Here is an 18,396-nt window from a genome sequence, read left to right on the forward strand (position 1 = left end):
AAATATATATCTCGCACAAAAGTTCAAATGAATCTAGATAAACATATCGGTGGTGTGGTGGTCAGTAAAAGACCCACAACAAAAATGAAAGGATATACTATTTATTAGGTTAGAGGTTCCTATATCCTATTTATTAACTTAGAGATGCCTTATAACTCTGATATATATAATAAATCATTAAAAAAATATTTAACCTTATGTGGGTCCGCCTCTGGTGATGGTGGAGAGGTTATTTAAAACTCTCCCTCACCTGAATTCTGTGTTGGCTGGAACTACTCGTACACTCCGTCAAATATTTCATAATAGTTTGCGAGCACAAGAAATTTGGTCAGAGGCCAACTCGTAACGCATCATATAAAGTCGTAGATTTTTTTTTGAACCGATGATAAAATACTACCATTCCCATAATCGTCAAACACCTTCCCAAAAGATATACTACATCTATTCTCAAATAGATATCATTTTAAAAATTTAATTTTATTCTTAAATAGATGTTATTTTAGAAATTTAATTTTGTTCTTAAATAGATGTCGTTTTAGATTTTCAAGTGGTATTTTACTATAGTGCACATATTAAAGGCTATTAGAAAGCGGGATTTTAATTCAATGAGTGTAAAAAATTGAGAGAGTTAAACATGTCATGTATGAAAAAAAAAATATTATAACCTTGTTATGTGTGCTAAAGGTTAAAACGATATCTAAAAGAGAATGGAGGTAATATATAATTCCAGATACACGTACACTTACAAAACAGGGATCATCATCCTCCACATACTTTTTCCACTTCTGACAAAATCCACGAGTAATACATAATAAGCAAAGATGCACAAGCCCAACCTGCTGGTCCCACCAATTAGGCTCCTATCGCAGGCCCACTCCGCGTCACCACCAGCCCCTGCTTAGAGGTGAAAACGGATCAGATACGGACATATAATTGTCGTTATGTATCCCTATCCATAATTTTTTTAACCAAAAACAGAAATGAATACAGATAATATCAAAAATAAATACGATGCAAATACAAGTTGAATACAAGTACGGATCTAGATATCTGCCAAATGATAAAGACAGCTTAAATTGTATCTATAAAAACAACAAAAATAACAATATAGTGTAAGTGTGTAACTTCACACGAAAGAGAAATTCATAGTTTGTCACGGGTTTTCTACAACTTAAGCTACCCCATCATAACTCAAAAGTCACATAGTATAATATAGATAACTAAGCATAGTTCATTAAGTTATAAAATATATAGTTCATCACAAGCTCGTAAATATTTAGATAGTCTTACTGCTCCACAATCTATATCATTCCTCCATTTCGTTGTCCATCTCCATCATGTCCTCCTCCCCCATAGCATCCGCATTTGTGTTGAGAGAAAACAATAGAATAATTGATATTTGTCTTTGTAGATTGTAGGACTAATAAACTTATCAAGCTTCGAACAATTGGTTCACAACACTAATAAACTTATCAAACTCTTATGTAGCATTTGTGGGGTAGATCCTTTTTGCAAAATATTCTATCAACTTTGTCTTGTATCTAGGATCCAGAAAGATTGCTACAAATAGTGTCATATTAGACTTCTCCCAATACTTATTATATTTAATTTGCATGGAAACTGCCATAGCCTTAATTACTTCATCAAAATTGGCACACACCATTCTGCAATTGCAAGCTTAATTTGACAAAATTTTCTGAAAAATTGATTTGCAGTTAGATATAAAGTTCCAGAGAAAAAGTCAGTAGCATTAAAAAAACGGCTTCAAGCATGCAGAAATTGATGTTGCACTAGCCCAGTTTGGCCAGTTTGCACTAGCACAAATTGCACCATGTATTTCTAAGTCACATTCTGATGCACACTTCTTAAACTCCTCAAATTGTAATAGAGAATTCTTCACAATTGTAATTGTATTTCTGGTAGAAATACATGGTGCAATTTGTTTCAAACCATCTTGAGCAACAAGGTTTAAAATGTGATTGAAACATCTCACATGAAAAAAGAGTCCATCACAAATTAAGAGAGATATCTTACTGAGCTTAGTTACTACCCCATGAACACATTTATCATTTGCTGAGGCAATGTCCAAAGTAAGTACAAGCAATCTCCTATCAAGATTCCAATCAATCATGCTATCATAAAATTCTGAGCACAACTTCTTTCCATCAAGATGACCTCCTACATGGATGAATTTAACAATTCTCTTTTACATGCACCAATTGTCATCTATCTAATGCACTATGATACACATGTAGCCTTTGTTTTGGTTGGATGTCCACATATCCATGGTTGTACTAAACTAATAATTGATGGTTTTAAAGTACTCGTACAATTTTTTCTTTTCCTCTACAAAGATGTTCAATATATCTTTCCTCACAGTGATGTGACTTTTAATCGAAAAAATAGGGCATAAAGACATGACAAAACCCACAAAGTATCATGCTCAACTATATTAAAGGGATATTCATGCATAATAATTGCAAGACAAAATTTCTTCAAACTAGCAGCCTCGTCATACCTATAAGTCTCAATTGAGGCAATGGAATTGTTACCTTCAGGCTTCTTCAAATTGAGTTTTTGCTGCCCAGTCAAAATTCGGTGTTAAAGCGGGTGTGCTTCTGTCGCTCTCACGCCGATCCTGGTAAGCGCACTATTTACATTTGATCCATTTTTCCACAATCTCAATGCCATCTTCTATTGTCTTCTTTTTTCAAATTGCATGAAGTGGCTCCAGACATCAGATGTGCATTTCTTGCTTCTCTTACAAAGAGGTGCCTTGTTCTCAGCATCTCTCATCAAATCCATACTTTTCACCCCATCATCAGTGGCACCTATAGCTAGAACAACAACAATAGGAGGAGGAGCGTCGAAGGGAAGTTGTGGTGAAACAGTTGGAGGTAACGCCAGGGATGTCACTGTTGTGCTTGCACTGCTGCTAGCCTCCATGGCCTTGGTGAAACAATCAATGGTAGTATAGATCAACACCAAAGAACCAACAATCTAGTGGATAGGGAGGCGTGCAGACTTACAGTGATTCAGACAAGGTGGCGGCGACGAGCGGATGGGCCGATGTGGTGGGCACCCGATGACGGATAGGGAGGTGGGCGACCGATGAGGTGGCGGCAACACAAGGATAGGGAAGCACCATGGGTGCCTAACAGTGGATGAGGAGGTGGGCAATGGATGAGAAAGCGACATCGTGTGGACACGAATGCGGCACGATGGGTGAGTGACGGCTGGTGGCCTATGGGTCTAGATAAGGTTAGGGTTGAGGTCTAAGTAGTTAGGGTTGAATGGTCCATGGTGGGTTGTTGATGGTGGTGGTGGGCTGATGGGCTTGCTCTTCAATGGGTCTGGTGAAAACGGATATTATCTGTTTTGAATCTGACAGGATATCCGTTTCCATATCTTTATCCGACCCAAAAATCATTTTCGTTTTCGTATCCAGATAAAATATCTGTATCCATATCCGATCTGGAAATATTTGTATCCGCATCTAGGTAAGACCATCCGGCAGAAAATATCCACTCCGTTTTCAACCCTACTTGTTGGGGCCTGAGGCACGCGGGCGCTCTATTCTGATCACCGGGGGCGATATGAGTGCGAGCTTGCGACGGTAAGCATGGCAATGGGTACCTATTACCCACTATTTGATGGGTATTTACTTCATTAGGGATTGGGTGTGAAGCATTTTTTGTAACCGTGGGTCTATTAGCGGACAAAATCCTCACCCATCAAGTACAGTGGATTTGGGTACGTTCTTGTAGTATCTGAACCCATTTACCCATGGGTCCGAGGTCCCCCACCAGGCACCAATACACTGGGCCACTGCCCACCTCCTTTTATCCTTCATCCGGCCCAATCCCAAATGGCCCACGCTCACGCTCACACGCCCGTTGCAACTCGCAACCCTAACCATGTGACAGTGCGACCCCGTCGCCTCGCCCAGAGCCCCAGACACCCATACTTAGAGCTTGGTGCCTCAGCGTGTTCACCTCATCGCTGCGACTAAAGATGGCAACAGGTAGAGATTACCCGCTGCCCGCGGGTAAGAAACCTGATGGGTGCAGGTTTGGGTTTCAATGTTTGCTTGTGAGTTTGCATGTGGGTTTGATCCTAAACCCGATGGGAAAAAGGTCACAGGCAAGAAAAAGGTATATCCGTGCCCATGAACCCATAAAGTTTCTCAAATCACCTTACACATGGGCCCAAGTCACCACTAGGTATATAAATCTACCCTAATTACCCGCAAACCCGTGCTGTGGGTGGGCATACTGATGCACCCGCGGGTGACGAGCGCGGGTAGCATTTATTACCTGCGGTGGGTAATGGATATGGGTGCGGATTTGGGTATAAGCTCGTGGATACGGGTCTGGGCAGCCTCTACCCACGAGCATTTTACCTGTTGCTATCTTTAACCGTGATAGCTATGGCGGTGCCCTCTCCCCTGCATTGCCCCAATGCCATCTTGCCCCCATACACCTCCTCCTTCGACGCCCCACCATCCCTCGACTTTGGCTACCCGACCTCCCTCACCACGCCTCACAGACACAATGCTACTGCCACCCTATTTTCCTATCTCCATTCTCGCGGAGAGCAGCAGGAGGTGCAAGGGAGAAGGACGAGATGTTTCCGCCTAGATGGACCCACTCCTAGTGACACGGTGCTAGCCCAGGTGAGCCGAGCCTGGTGCTGACGGCGGACCCTAAGCCCCTACTATGGTGGGCGGCAAACCTCCATGAGCACTTTATCGATGTCATTGCCCAACTTGGTAGGCCCGAGAGTGAGCCACTCCCATCTTCCATGTACCTACAATCGTGATGCTTTGGTTGTCCTTGAGGTTGGCATGGTATCGGCATTGCAGAGCAATACATGGTTGTTGGTTGGTGCCTCGATAGTGCTCCATGGTCTTTGCGAGGGCAGTTCTTTCTGGTTCGGGAGCGAGGATTTGGGTGTGATTAGGGATGCTTGCTTTGAAATTATCGAAAAGCTTGGATCTTCGGTTTGAGCCTGCATTGTTGGTTCAAGCTAAATGCAGCACCGTTTGAAGAAGCGCGCCTATGCATTTCAAGTAGGTGTGGGTAACCCGTTGGGTACTACCCGTTACCTGCTCGGGTACAGGTATGGGTAAAATTGTACCCGTGGACGGGTATGGGTATTGTAGTGGGCGTTTTTGTTTGAGACGGGTACGATTATTGGGTGGTATTTCCCGGCTAGTATGGACCCATTGCCATCCCTATGCAATCGGCATCACGGGTAGGGTTGTGCGATGGCGTGTGACACGTATGGGTGCCACACGGGCACTGCACGTCGGACTATGATCCCTGTTGTAGTATATTGTAAACAGAGACAAAAGTTTGAACTGGAGGATGAGATCAATATAGTAAAATATTGCCTCATTAAAAACCTTATACGAGAAATTATTTTGAAAAACTCATAAAGGTAAAGAGTGCAATATTAATAATTTGATTATCATTAACATGTTATAAATTAGGAGTTTACTCCACCTGGAATTTGCGATTCTCGAATTCGTCTCATATCAATTCTACGTATGGAGTGTAGATGTTGGTAAGGATTTTGTGAGTAAATCTTACAATTTTTCACAAGATATCGGTACATACACAACGTAACCAAATTTTCACAAATGAAAAATACTTGGTTATTTTTCACATACTTACCACAACATGGTAAGACGTATAATATGCAGTTGAACTGATTTGGATCAAATCTGCAGTGTGTAAAAATGTATATCCCGAACAAAATGTTGGTAAACTACAATTCCGTAGGAGTGGTCGTGCAGTTAATTAGACTTCTTGATAAGATATTCAGCTAGACAATTCTGAGTATATACACAAGGTACTGAATACTCCAAATTAATATCCAAAGCTATGCAATAATCGTTAAATGCCTATGAAATTTTATCTTGTGTTTAGGATAATTAGCTTTTTATTTGATAATTTGAGAAATTATTTTAGCAAAGGCATGATTCCATGTGGATAAGAAACACATATGAGATCATTTTGTAGATGCATCAAAAAGCACCATAAATACCTAAATGGCCCAGATAATGGCTGAATCAGACCACATATACCTACTTTTATTTGTTCAAGGAAATTAAGTATCTCATTTTTAATTTTATAGTAATATGGCCTCAAAATTAATTCACCTATTGCACATGCGGTGCACAAAAAATTGATGATTTTAGAAATCTTACAACATTTATGTTGTGGCCAACATAATTGTTAATAATTTTTCTCATCACCCCTAAACCAGGATGACCAAGACGATGCCAAATCTTGAATTTATCAATATGTTGAAAATTATTTTATACGTAACATATGGTACATGATTGATGTATGTATAGTACAATTATAATGATAAGAAAAATTTTCCTCCTCTATCAAATTGCTACCCGAAGAATTATATATAGAGAAAAAAAATTAGTATGAATTTAACTCATATATAGAATACATACGTAACAAATGCATTAAGTATCATGTCTGAGATACATGATGACTTACAATATACAACATCTAGTAGTACAATAATAGGCAAATGGCATTATTGGGATAACTAAGAGACTATTTAAGGTCTCCAAACAAATCTTAGGAAGTAAATTCCATATGCATTTCATCTACACTGAGGATGTCATCCTACTTCTGCCGGACCAAATCATTGTTCTCCATCTGAGGGATGTTTTGAGAACAGTCTGATGTTCATCTGGTTGTGAATTGAATTGAGCTTCAAATTTAACCCCTTGAACTCGTTTCCCTTTTCCAATGGATTGGAGGTATAACTCAACTAAATATTTTTGAGTATGGCATTTATTTGTATGATTATTGGTACAACCACACCTTAGATAAACTTGATAGTTGTCGTTATGGTCATTTTCTCAAAATGACATTTTTCCTTGTTAGATCTATTGTATTTCTACTTGTCATTGAGCCTCCACTTACCTTTGAATTTCTTATGATTCCTTTAGCGACCACTGAATTTACTTGGATTCAGAGTATTAGCATGTACTTCACGTAGTGCCATAGTACCCGTTGGGTGGCTATTATGGTTCTTCATGAGTATTCCATCATGTTTTTCAGCCCAAAGTAAAGTATATATTAACTCAAAATACTTTGTAATTTTTTGTTGACGGTATTGTTATTGCAATAATCACATAGAAGGATGAAAAGTGCACAAGGTTTTCTCAATAAGATCAGTATCCAAGATTGCTTGATCACAAAATCTCAACTTGGAGTTAATCTTATGAACAACTGAATTGTAAGCTGCCACAAACTTGAAGTCCAGAAAACGAATGATTGGTCATTTGCGTTGTGCTTCAGGGAGCATTACTGGTCTCTGTTGATCATATCTCTCCTTAAGGGAGGTACAAAGAGCAAGTGGATTTTGCTCCATTAAATACTCAGTTTTAAGATCTGAGTGGAGGTGATGCCGTATAAAATGCAAAACTGCATATTTGGCAATATCAGGTATTACCGACGCATTAGGTTGAGGTGGAGTTATGGTGCCATTGAGACCTTGAGACGACAAATTGATTTTTATGTCCATAGCCCATGTTAAGTAATTACTTCCATCTAGGATGAGTTTGATGGATTCCTTTTTGAAAATGTTAGTCATGTCCTATATGAAATGGCTATGCATTTTATTAATTTACTATAATAGTAAATTAAAAGCATGCAAATATTATAATTATGCAAAATTAAGGTCAAGATGATTCTTTGGACCTGTTTAGTAGAGCTCCCCAGATCCATATTCTCTAAGGGAAGTGATTCTCTAGGGAAAATTATTATATGGTTGAAAATAATTCTCTAGGGTAAACTCTATGAAAAAAGTTATTATGTGGGGAAAGTGAATCAGGAGAAGCTAGTTTTTTCAACTTCCAACACCTGGTTCACTCCCACAAAATCACTCTGAGAGCTAAAAACTACAAATTGTTGTTTGACAGAGCTCTCACAGATTCCATTGTAAGAGCTGGTATGAGAGCTCTGCCAAACATGCCCTTAAATGACCATAGGTGTATAGCTTCAATATAGGATAAACGACAAAGTCAATGCTATTGTCTTGGACTCCACTTCTGAGGAAGTTGATGACGCTGCAATCACTGATAGATACATATGGTCTGTGCTATTAAATATTGGGAAAATATCATGAAGTTAATCACCATGTTGATATGGTGTAGACCTCGCAACAATGAGCGAGAAAACTTGATGCTATAGACATGGGTGTCGTTCCATAGGAACAGGCGACACTACAATCATAGCCAATGTTATAGACTCCACTACCTTGTGTTTTGCCAATATAATAGAAGGTAGTCACCAATCAACATTTTGCATAATTTTCTATGAATTATTTAAGCTAATATGATGCTTAAATAAGTAGGAAATGCAAAAGGTAAATAATTGCAAGAAAACAATTCAAATGTGTAATAAACTACAAATATATTAATAACTGTGAAGTAGTAGTATTATAGAGGTAATACATGTATAATGCAACAGTACACATCACTATGCAATTTCTGATGACATGAGGGTATGGAATGCATATTTACATAAGGTAAATAAAGCATACCACAATTTATATGAAGTTTGAGGACTTAAACATAAATAATATATTACTTTTATTAAGTGTTTAATGTTGGATCTCCAAATCTTGAGAAACACAAGGTTTTTTTTGCAAGAATGTCATTGCATATATAAGCAGGGTTGGGCTGACGGTTAGGGTTTCATTTCCCCACCCCCTCCCTGCATGAGTGAGTGGTAGCTAAACCACGGTCCCGCTAGGAGGGAAGGAGAGGTGACATCATTGGCACCGCCGCCACATGCACCAAGAGGAGAGGGAGGAGCTGCCACAGTCGTTGGCACCACTGCCATGCGCGTTGGGAGGAGAGGGGTCCGTCGACGTGGTGGCCTTGTCCTCCACACTGGTGTCCGAGCCCTCTTCGGATCCAATGGTTCCAACGCTTGGGGTAGCAATCGTCGTAGCCTGGAGAGGTGAGGTGCCCACCGTTGAAGGAGGGTCGCTGCAACAAGCATCGAGGAGAGCAGGGGTGTCATCGTTGAAGGTTGCCCTAGCCACAGATATGGAGACCGCCATGTCGGCCCCTTCTGTGGATGAGGTGGGGAGAGTAGGGGTGCCACAACATCTGCCCGTACCACGCAATGAGAATGAGGTGATGCCAACATCATAGTGGAGTACGTCACGGTGGATGTTGCGGCTGACAAAGAGGAAGGGCACAGAGGATAGCGGTTTCCAGTACCATTAGAGATATAACACTACTACAAAACCGGCCATATATGCCGGCCCATCACTATCGGTTCCTAATGAGGCAACAATGATGGTGCTTTACTATCGATCCATACACCTCGCGAGAAAAATCAGCTAATATGGAACAGTAACAAGGGGAATCACTGCCGGCTGATAAATTGAGTTGGCAGTGATGCCCTTCACTGCTGGTTTATATTACCAACTGGCAGTGAAGGGGTGGCCGGACCCGAATTTCTATTCCAATCGACTTTTGCTCGCAAAAGCTCATGTTTGCTCCCTCTCTCTCTTATCTCTCACGTCCGGCTGCCTTATCCTCCCCACCGGCCACATCCGGCTCTCTCTCCCTTATCCTCTCCCACCGGCCTCCTCCCCACCAGCCTCGCAATCCAATCCACGGAGTCCACCAACCTCGACATCATCTGCGAGCGCCTCAAGCCCAATCTCTGCACAGAGTTCACCTACATCGTATGCGAGGGGAACCCCATCGACAAGATGCTCCTCATCATCCGGGCCCACCTCGAGAGCTCCGCCACCGGCGGCGGCCACATGAGCTTCTATAATCAGGGCCTGCTCAAGCAAGGGGACTTTTGCAGCGAGGAGCTACTCACGTGGGCGCTCGACACCAAGGACGGTGCCAACTTCCCGCTCTGCACGCGCACTTTTAGGGCCATCTCTGAGGTCGAGGCCTTGGCGCTGCGCGCCGAGGAGCTCAAGTTCGTCGCCGACCAGTTCCAGCGGCTGAACAGCACGGCAGCTGCAGCAGACGGTAGTGGGCGGCAGAGCAACTGTGATTATTTTTTTGATTTTTGTGAATGTTTGTGATTACCAAATGTGTGTGGGTGAGAATATTTGTGATTGTTCTGTGATTTTGTGATTTTCAGTCATTCCTGTTATTTTTGTGAATGTTTTGTGTTTTGTGAATGTTCTATGATTGTTTGTGAACAATACAGCAAGGTCCGGTGGCAGCAGCGCCGAGCACAGCGATGTCCAGTGGCGGCATGGTGGATGGATTTATTTTCTTTTTCTTTTCTTTTTTGCTAGAGAAAGGCTTTACTATCGGTCCAAAAAACTGGCAGTGGTGACATCCTAGACTTCACTGTCCGTTATATACTGCTAACTAGAAAACCGGTATTATAACTGGTTTACCAGCCGACAGTGATGGGCTATTCCGTAATAGTGTAAGAATGTTGCCGATCGGTGAGGAAGCCATTGACACTTACCCTGCTGCGTTGATTGTGGCCGGTTGGCCGTAGGATAAAGTGGCTAGACCAAGTGCTTAATAACGTGTTGCAGTATATTGTAAAAAGAGATAAAAGGGAATTGATCACATCAATTTAACAATCCCATCGTCTCCTTGCTCGTTCGTCACTCTATCCCTTGGTAGGACCGTTTGTTCGTTTCCGCTTCTCTCTCGGCAACCGTTCTGTTCCCTTCACTGTCAGCTCTTCTGTACCGGCTTCCAGAAGTAAGAGGAGGGCCGTGACAGAAGGATTTGTTTGCTACTGCCCTCGTCGTGGTCTCTTGCATGCATATGCATGGCCGTCCGCTTCATTTCTTCCTGCAGAAAAATTCTTTAAAAGAAAGCTGGAAATCAAAATGGACCATGCATATATGATGTTTTGCTTTCCCAGCTCTTTTGCAAATTCCAAGGATGTGATATACTCCCTCTCATCCCAAATATATATCCATTTAGATTTGTCCCAAGTTAGATATTTTTTAGCTCTGAACATGAATAGCCAAAAGCAAAAGTTGATAATACGAGGTTGATGTTACTAGATTAATTATGAATATTATTATCATAATATATACTCTCTTCGATTGTAAATGTAGATCGTTTTAGACTTATGTACAAGGATTAAGAAAGTAGACCAAATACACTTGTTGCCCTTTATTTATTCTGCATTGAAAAAGATAATTCATTCATTTGTGAGAGTGATAGTATTTATTAAAAAGGGCAAGAAGGGAACAAAAGAGAAAAAGTATATAGAAGTTTGAGAATGACTTATATTTAGAGAATAGTTAAGGAGGCTAAAACGAATTACATTTGCAATTAGAGGGAGTAACTCTTTATATTCAAAATAATTTATTTTTATAGATATTGTTAGTCAAAGTAGTATATTGGAGATCATGTTAATATTATAATGAACTTATATTTGAGATCGGAGGGAGTAGGAGTATGCGGTAGACCTTAGTGCTACGATTCTATTTTGGCACCGGTTTGATTATATGTATTGTCCCGGCCTTTCGGCCATTGAAGTTGTTGCACCCAACGTACAGACCGATTCATGTGCACCAACTTTAGCCAACGATCGATGAACGGATCGTTCTCACCGATGCAATCTTCTTGCCTTATTTCAAGCCATCGTAGGTTTTACATCTCTAGCTTTTGAATTACTCCTTGATTTTCCACGTCCATTCCAACCGTCTACAGCTAGCTAGACTGATATAAGCCTCGTGCGTTGATTCGGGCCGTGTATGCGTACGTAAGGCGCCAGATCTTTTTACCATAATCGCTCGCCATTACGAGTTGAGCTCCAATTTTGTGATTTTCTGAGCTTTTTCCAGGAGGCCAAGAGCGCCCAACGTTTCCCTATCTCGCCGCCCCAAGACTCGTGTCGACCGGACCTGCCGTAACCACGCCGGCTGATTTGGCGCCAGGTCACGGCGTTTGCTGCCTAATCCGGGCGGAAAACAACAGAAATCGTGGACGGGTTCTTGGCTTGTACTCCAGAGGAAAATCAAGTTTCACGAGTAAAATCTCCTTCTTATAAAAGGCGCTGGATTATTTGCCTTTTTGTGATCGATGCATGCGTTGTTGCTTCGTTTCTCGCTCACGGCCAACCGTGTCCCATAAATACGCGCCCTCCCTGCCAAGGCTGATCGAGACCTCCTCCTTTGTTGCCTAGCCTCTCCATCCTTCCGAGGCTGCTGTGACCTAACCTCCACCCACATCGCCATCTCCAACAATAATCGCATCCGTCCAGGCATCCAGCACCTTGGCCGCCGGGCCGTCGCCTTGCTTCGTACGTGGACGACTGGTGCTCTGCCCTGCTCGAGCTGCTACCTATATAAGAAGAGGACACGAGGTGGAGGAGAAGCAGACGTCTGCACACACGCACCGTGCCCATCGGCGATCGCCATGGCCGTGGAAGCGCACAACATGCTCCACACAGGAGGACAGAAACTAGCCCACGCGGGTTGGGCGGGCGGTGGTAGTATATGTTGTGAGGCGCAGGAGCCGGGGCGGCATGCTTGGTACGGCTACGGCAAGGAGGTCGCCGGCGGCGCGGTGGGGAGCCAGCACCAGCAGGGGTACCAGCAGTCGTGCATGGGTCTGGTTGCTCCGTCCACGGTCGCGCCGCTGGGGCGGTACGGGCAGGTGTGCGCGGCGGACGCGTCGGAGAGCGGCGTCACGTTCGGCGGTGCACAGGAGCCGGCACCCAGGAAGCGGAAGCGCGCCGAGCAGCCGACTGTTCTCGGACTCGGCGCGGCCGACGTCGCGGCGCAGTTCCAACAGCAGCTGATCGACGTCGACCGCCTCGTGCTCCAACACGTAAGTTCCATGACCGATGTGCTGGCCGGCCGGTCTCGATGCCGGCGTTTGAGTTATCTATGATCGATGAAACTGAGGCTGACGTGATTACTTGTGTTGTTCGTGATGTGCTTTTGCAGACGGCGAAGATGTGGGCGGAGCTGACGGAGCAGAGGCGGCGGCACGCGAGGCAGGTGGTGGCCGCCGTGGAGGCCACAGCGGCAAAGCGGCTGCGCGCAAAGGACGAGGAGATCGAGCGGATCGGAAGGCTCAACTGGGCCCTCGAGGAGCGGATGAAGAGCCTCTACGTGGAGGCGCAGGTGTGGCGCGACCTGGCGCAGTCCAACGAGGCCAGGGCCAACGCGCTCCGCGGCGAGCTGCAGCAGGCCCTCGACGCCCAGGCGCGCCGCTGCGTCGGAGCCGGAGCCGGAGACGGCGCCGCCGCCGACGACGCCGAGTCGTGCTGCTGCGGGGAGAACGGCGTGGCCGGGGACGCGGGGGCCGTCGAGGAGGATGAGGTTGGGACGACGGGCAGCGGGACGAGGTGCAAGGTGTGCGGCGAGGGCGCGGCCGAGGTTCTGCTCCTGCCGTGCCGGCACCTGTGCGCGTGCGCGCCGTGCGCGGCCGCGGCGCGGGCGTGCCCGGCGTGCGGGTGCGCCAACAACGGCAGCGTTTGCGTCAACTTTTCGTGATGGTTGTGAAAGGAATAGTTTTTTTTTGCGAAATGAGAGGTTGCGTTTTAGCTTTCTCAAGCTGTTGGATCTATTTGATCAACAAGAAAGAAGGAAAACAACAAAAGAAAAGATTAGAAATCTTGCATATCGTTGCTTCGGTTGTTTTCTGATTACAATTTGAAATGCATGTATGATCGTCCTCTGTTTTGATACTCGAATTTGATCCGACAACGAACCTCTTAACTAATTCATTTCCTAGTTTGACCACAGTGCTACAATAGTTTTATCTCTAAAAAAATCATGTCTCAGCAAAAAAAAAAAAAACATCTGTTGAGTATACCTGGAGTCCTGGGTGCACTGCATCTGAACTCCTAATACACGCAAGAAAAAAAAAATAGTTCTCCGCACATGTAGTTTTTATATTGTGATTCCGCTTTGATTTTCAATTTGTTCCATAGTTTAGCACTGCAGCGGCAGATCGAGTACTGCATCGTCAGAGATATTGCGATGGACACGCTTCGCTTCCAAAACAAAAATTGTTACGATGGACGCCGTGTTACTTATTCCAGTAAGGCGTTATGCGTGAACCAAGCTGCTGCTGCCGAGTGCCGACACGCGCGCACGAGACGAGGAAATAGGCGGTCATGGGGCGCCATTGATGCATGCTGCTAGCTATTCTTAAGCCTGAAGCAGTCATGGGGCGCCATTGATGCATGCTGCTAGCTATTCTTAAGCCTGAAGCAGTCATGGGGCGCGCACGCGTGTGCTTATCCCTAGCCCGGGCTCAATCCGAGTTATGCTTAGCGAGATCAGTCGGTAACATATGTGCTTAGAGTGTACACGCATGTGTTGAGCGTGTCTTAAAAAAAGAAGCCTGAAGCAGAGTCTGCCGGTGCCGGGCTGGTCCCTGCTCTTGCTTTGCAGCCAAAACCAACAGCACCGCCAGACTCGGTCCCATCATCGTCGTCCTCATCCACCACCGATGGATCGCATGCAGAGGCAGCAGTAGCCGGCCGACCTGGAGTACATGCGAAGCCTGAATCGTCCGTAGGCAATCACTACACGGACCATTTCTGAAATATAAACAACCGATGGCGGCGTAACTAGAAGACTTGCTTTTTAGATAATGAAAAGAGTTTTCAGCATGCTGGACTTCTTACGCGCATAATTGGACGCGCGTGCTCTGAACGCCGTGCTGTTCCTGTTCGGCTTGTGCCTCGCCCTCTTGGAGTCTCTCTCTCGCCCATGTTGCGTCGCCTCTATCTTTCTCTCTCCCTCACGTACGGCGCTGATCGAGATCACAGTATCACACAGATCGATCAGCAATATAGTAATATGCATGCACCCATTAGTCTCCTCCGTGCCGTCCAATTCCCGGACTCTCCTATCGATCGACCTAGCTAGTCTACATTCTACACAGCACACACGACACATGACATGATGATTGATGCATGCATGTCTGTGTTTTAAACTTGCCTTGTCTTTCTCTCTCTCTCTCTCTCTCTCTCTCTCTCTCTCTCTCTCTCTCTCTCTCTCTCTCTCTCTCTCCTGCGTTTTTCATGCAGCGCCAGACAGCTAGCCCGGTGGCCGGTGCTCAGGTATGCTCGTTCACATGTGCGGGGCACCGGCACAGCGACGCAGCTGGGCACCGAACGATCGACGATGTGAGCGGTCGTGTTTTGGATAGATCCGGCCGGTTAATGTGGGGACGGATGATGCGTCCGTTTGCTTGTTTGGTGCGATCGAAAGCAGGTCGTCAACTCGGCGTATGCAGCACGTACGCTGGCTCTAGTAATCTGATTGCGGATTTTGGATCGGTTGTCAAGATCCGACACGATCGAGACAGAATTGGGGGAGATTTGGATAGGAATAGAGAGGAATGTGTGGGAAAAGGAGAGAGAGAGTGATAAGAACAGAAGTAATTTGGTAATCAAAGTCTTACCGATTTCCATTCGGGGCTCGGGTTATAACGTTCTTAGTCCCAGACAGTTGTTTACAGTAACTTCAGAACAACCAATGGTTCTGTTTTGATTTTCCCATTGCCATCTACTAGCGGCAGATTGGGATTTGGAACTGCATGGGATCCCAAGTGCTTCTTCAGTTGGCTGACTTGGAAGACGGTGTGAATATCAGCCGAATCAGCTTCAACGATTTCCTCAAACCAGAGTTGTCTCACGATAAGGTTACATCTTTAAGTAGACCATATCACCAATCTGAAATTCCCTCTCAGACCTATGTTTGTCAGCATAGTGTTTCATCCTATGCTGAGCCTCCAATATATTTTTCTTCAGATTCTTCAGAGCTGTTTCTTTATCATTGAGTGTTATTTGAGCATCTTCAGAGATATTACCTGGAACAAAGAATCCGTTGACTAATGGATGTGGATATCCATAGAGGGCTTGAAATGGACTCATCTTAATGGCGATATGGTAGGTTGAGTTATACCAAAATTCAACCAATGGAAATCATATAAACCATTTCTTGGGTTCTTGGAATGTCATGCATCTCAAATAGTTTTCTAAACACCGATCTACACGCTATATATGACCATCTATTTGTGAGTGGTATGAGGTGCTAATTTTCAAGGTAACCTTGAGTGAAAAGAATAATTCCTCCCATAACTTGCTTGTGAAGATTCTATTACGATAAGTGATAATGGCGGTTGGAAGACCATGGAGTTTGAATACATTATCAGGGAAAACTTGTGTGGCATCTTGGACAGTGTAGGGGTGTGACAAAGCAATGAAGTATGCATATTTAATCATCCTATCCACCACAACCAATATAACATCCTTTCCTTTTGACTTTGGTAAGTCCTCCACAAAATCCATGGTAATATGAGACCATGCCATATCAGGTACATATAGGAGTTCCAATAATCAAGCAATACTGACATGTTCTACCTTACATATTTGGCAGACAGGACATTCAGTTATATACTGTTGTACTTGAATTTTGAGATTAGGCCAATAAAATAGCTTCTTGATTCTGTGATAAGTAGCTCTAATACCTGAATGACTTCCAATTGCTGAAGAATGAAGGGATTGGAAAATTTTGAGCTTCAATGCATCAGTAGAGCCCACATATATTCTGCCCTTATATCTTATGATGCCAGATTGATATGTATATTTGCAATTTGGTATAGGTTGAGCTTGTAGTCTTTGTAACCACTTTTGACATTTTGGATCAGTGGCAAAGCTGGGAATACTATCTGTTGTCCAGTCAGGCTCACAGTTGTAATAGCAGCACACATGGGAGCTGATGTTTCTGATGAATGATCTCTTCTAGATGAAGCATCGGCCACCTTATTTTCTTTCCCTTTTTTGCACTCAATTGTAAGATCAAACTCCAATAATTTAAGGAGTTTATGATTATGCCATCCATAATTCTTTGGTTAGTAATGTATTTGAGACTCTGTTGATCTATCTTGATGATTAACTGATTTCTAAGCAGATAGTGCCTCCATTTTTTCGTTGCTACTAAAATAGCTAGGGCCTCCTTTTCATAAATGGACTGGCCAGCAGCCTTAATCCCCAAGGATTTGCTAAAATAAGCAATAGGTTTGTCTGATTGCATCAAGAATGCACCTATGCCTGAACTGCAAGCATCTGTTTCTAATGTGAATGGTTTGGTGAAATCAGGTAAGACTAAAACAGGAGAGGTGGTCATTGCAATTTTGAGTTGGTTGAAGGCTATTGTATGGTTTTAATTCCAATGGAGTGAATTCTTCTTCAACAAATGATATAGAGGTCTGCAAATATACCCATAACCTTGAATTATAGAGGTCTGCAAATATACCCATAACCTTGAATGAACCATCTATAATACCCAGTCATACCAAAAAAAACTTCTCAATTGGGTAATTGTAGTAGGTACGGGCCGCTATTGAATATTCTTAATTTTCTTTGGATCAATAGATACTCTCCGACCAGAATTTGTATGCCCCAAGTATTCTACCAGATCAACTACAAAAACACACTTACTCATCTTTGCTTTTAGCTAATGTTTCCTCAAGATTTCCAAAATAATTATCACATGAGCAACATGTTCTTGTATGTTCTTAATGTAGATGAGTACATCATCAAAGAAAACCAAGATGAAAACTCTTAGAAAATGTCATACATTAAAAATTGAATGGTTGCAGGGCATTGGTCAGTCCAAAAGGCATGACTAAATACTCATAGTGGCCAAGATGAGTTCTAAAGGCTATTTTCATAATATATGTTACTTTCATCTTTATCTGATGATATCCAGACCTAAGGTCTATTTTTGTAAACACCAAGTCACCAAATAATTCATCCAAAAGATCTTCAATGACAGGAATAGGAAATTTGCTCTTGATATACTACTACAGAAAAGGTCATCACTACCGGTTCAAAAATATCATTACTACTGGTTTTTCAACCAGTAGTGATTAAGCGGTAGTGATATCCATAATTATCACTGTCGGTTCACATAATTAACCGACAGTGATAGTTAGATTATCACTAATGCGCTTGACCGAGCCTGATAACTCGATCAAGCCTGAGGAGTTTTTGCAAATCTACACCACCATGGTGCAGGAGTGGGGGGGCCAAGCGAAAATCATGGCCAACTACTTCCCGACCACCTTGACCAGTTCAGCCCGGTCCTGGCTTATGAACCTTCCCCGCGAGTCAGTTCACACCCGGGAGGATATGTGCGACCAATTTGTCGCCAACTACTAGGGGACCTATGCTAGACCCGGGGTCGAGGACAACTTGTACCAGGTCAGATAGTGACAAGTTGAGTCATTGTGAGACTTCATTCGATGCTTCACCAAGCGCCAAAAGACAATTCCAAGGATCACGGGTGAATCAGTGGCCATCGCCTTCAAGAGAGGGGTCAGAGACCAAAATATGGTCGACAAGCTGGCCACCAAGGTAACCAAAGCAC

General features: G+C 43.6%; 1 protein-coding gene across 1 annotated transcript; it reads left to right on the forward strand.

Moving 5' to 3' along the window:
* Positions 1 to 12,110: 12,110 nt before the first annotated feature.
* On the forward strand, positions 12,111 to 13,627 carry LOC133912999 (E3 ubiquitin-protein ligase BOI-like). Its single transcript, XM_062356021.1, has 2 exons — positions 12,111 to 12,829; positions 12,949 to 13,627. The coding sequence occupies exons 1-2, from the start codon at positions 12,416 to 12,418 to the stop codon at positions 13,498 to 13,500; spliced, it is 966 nt and encodes a 321-aa protein (XP_062212005.1). The 5' UTR covers positions 12,111 to 12,415; the 3' UTR covers positions 13,501 to 13,627.
* Positions 13,628 to 18,396: the final 4,769 nt, after the last annotated feature.

The sequence above is a fragment of the Phragmites australis genome, chromosome 3 (assembly GCF_958298935.1).
Source record: "Phragmites australis chromosome 3, lpPhrAust1.1, whole genome shotgun sequence".
Taxonomy (NCBI): Eukaryota; Viridiplantae; Streptophyta; class Magnoliopsida; order Poales; family Poaceae; genus Phragmites; species Phragmites australis.

What these genes read in the sequence shown, in the direction of transcription:
- LOC133912999 (XM_062356021.1), top strand. Translation starts at nt 12,416, where the DNA reads ATGGCCGTGGAAGCGCACAACATGCTCCACACAGGAGGACAGAAACTA. An exon ending in ACCGCCTCGTGCTCCAACAC is followed by an intron (nt 12,830 to 12,948) that starts GTAAGTTCCATG and finishes GTGCTTTTGCAG; the next exon opens with ACGGCGAAGATGTGGGCGGA.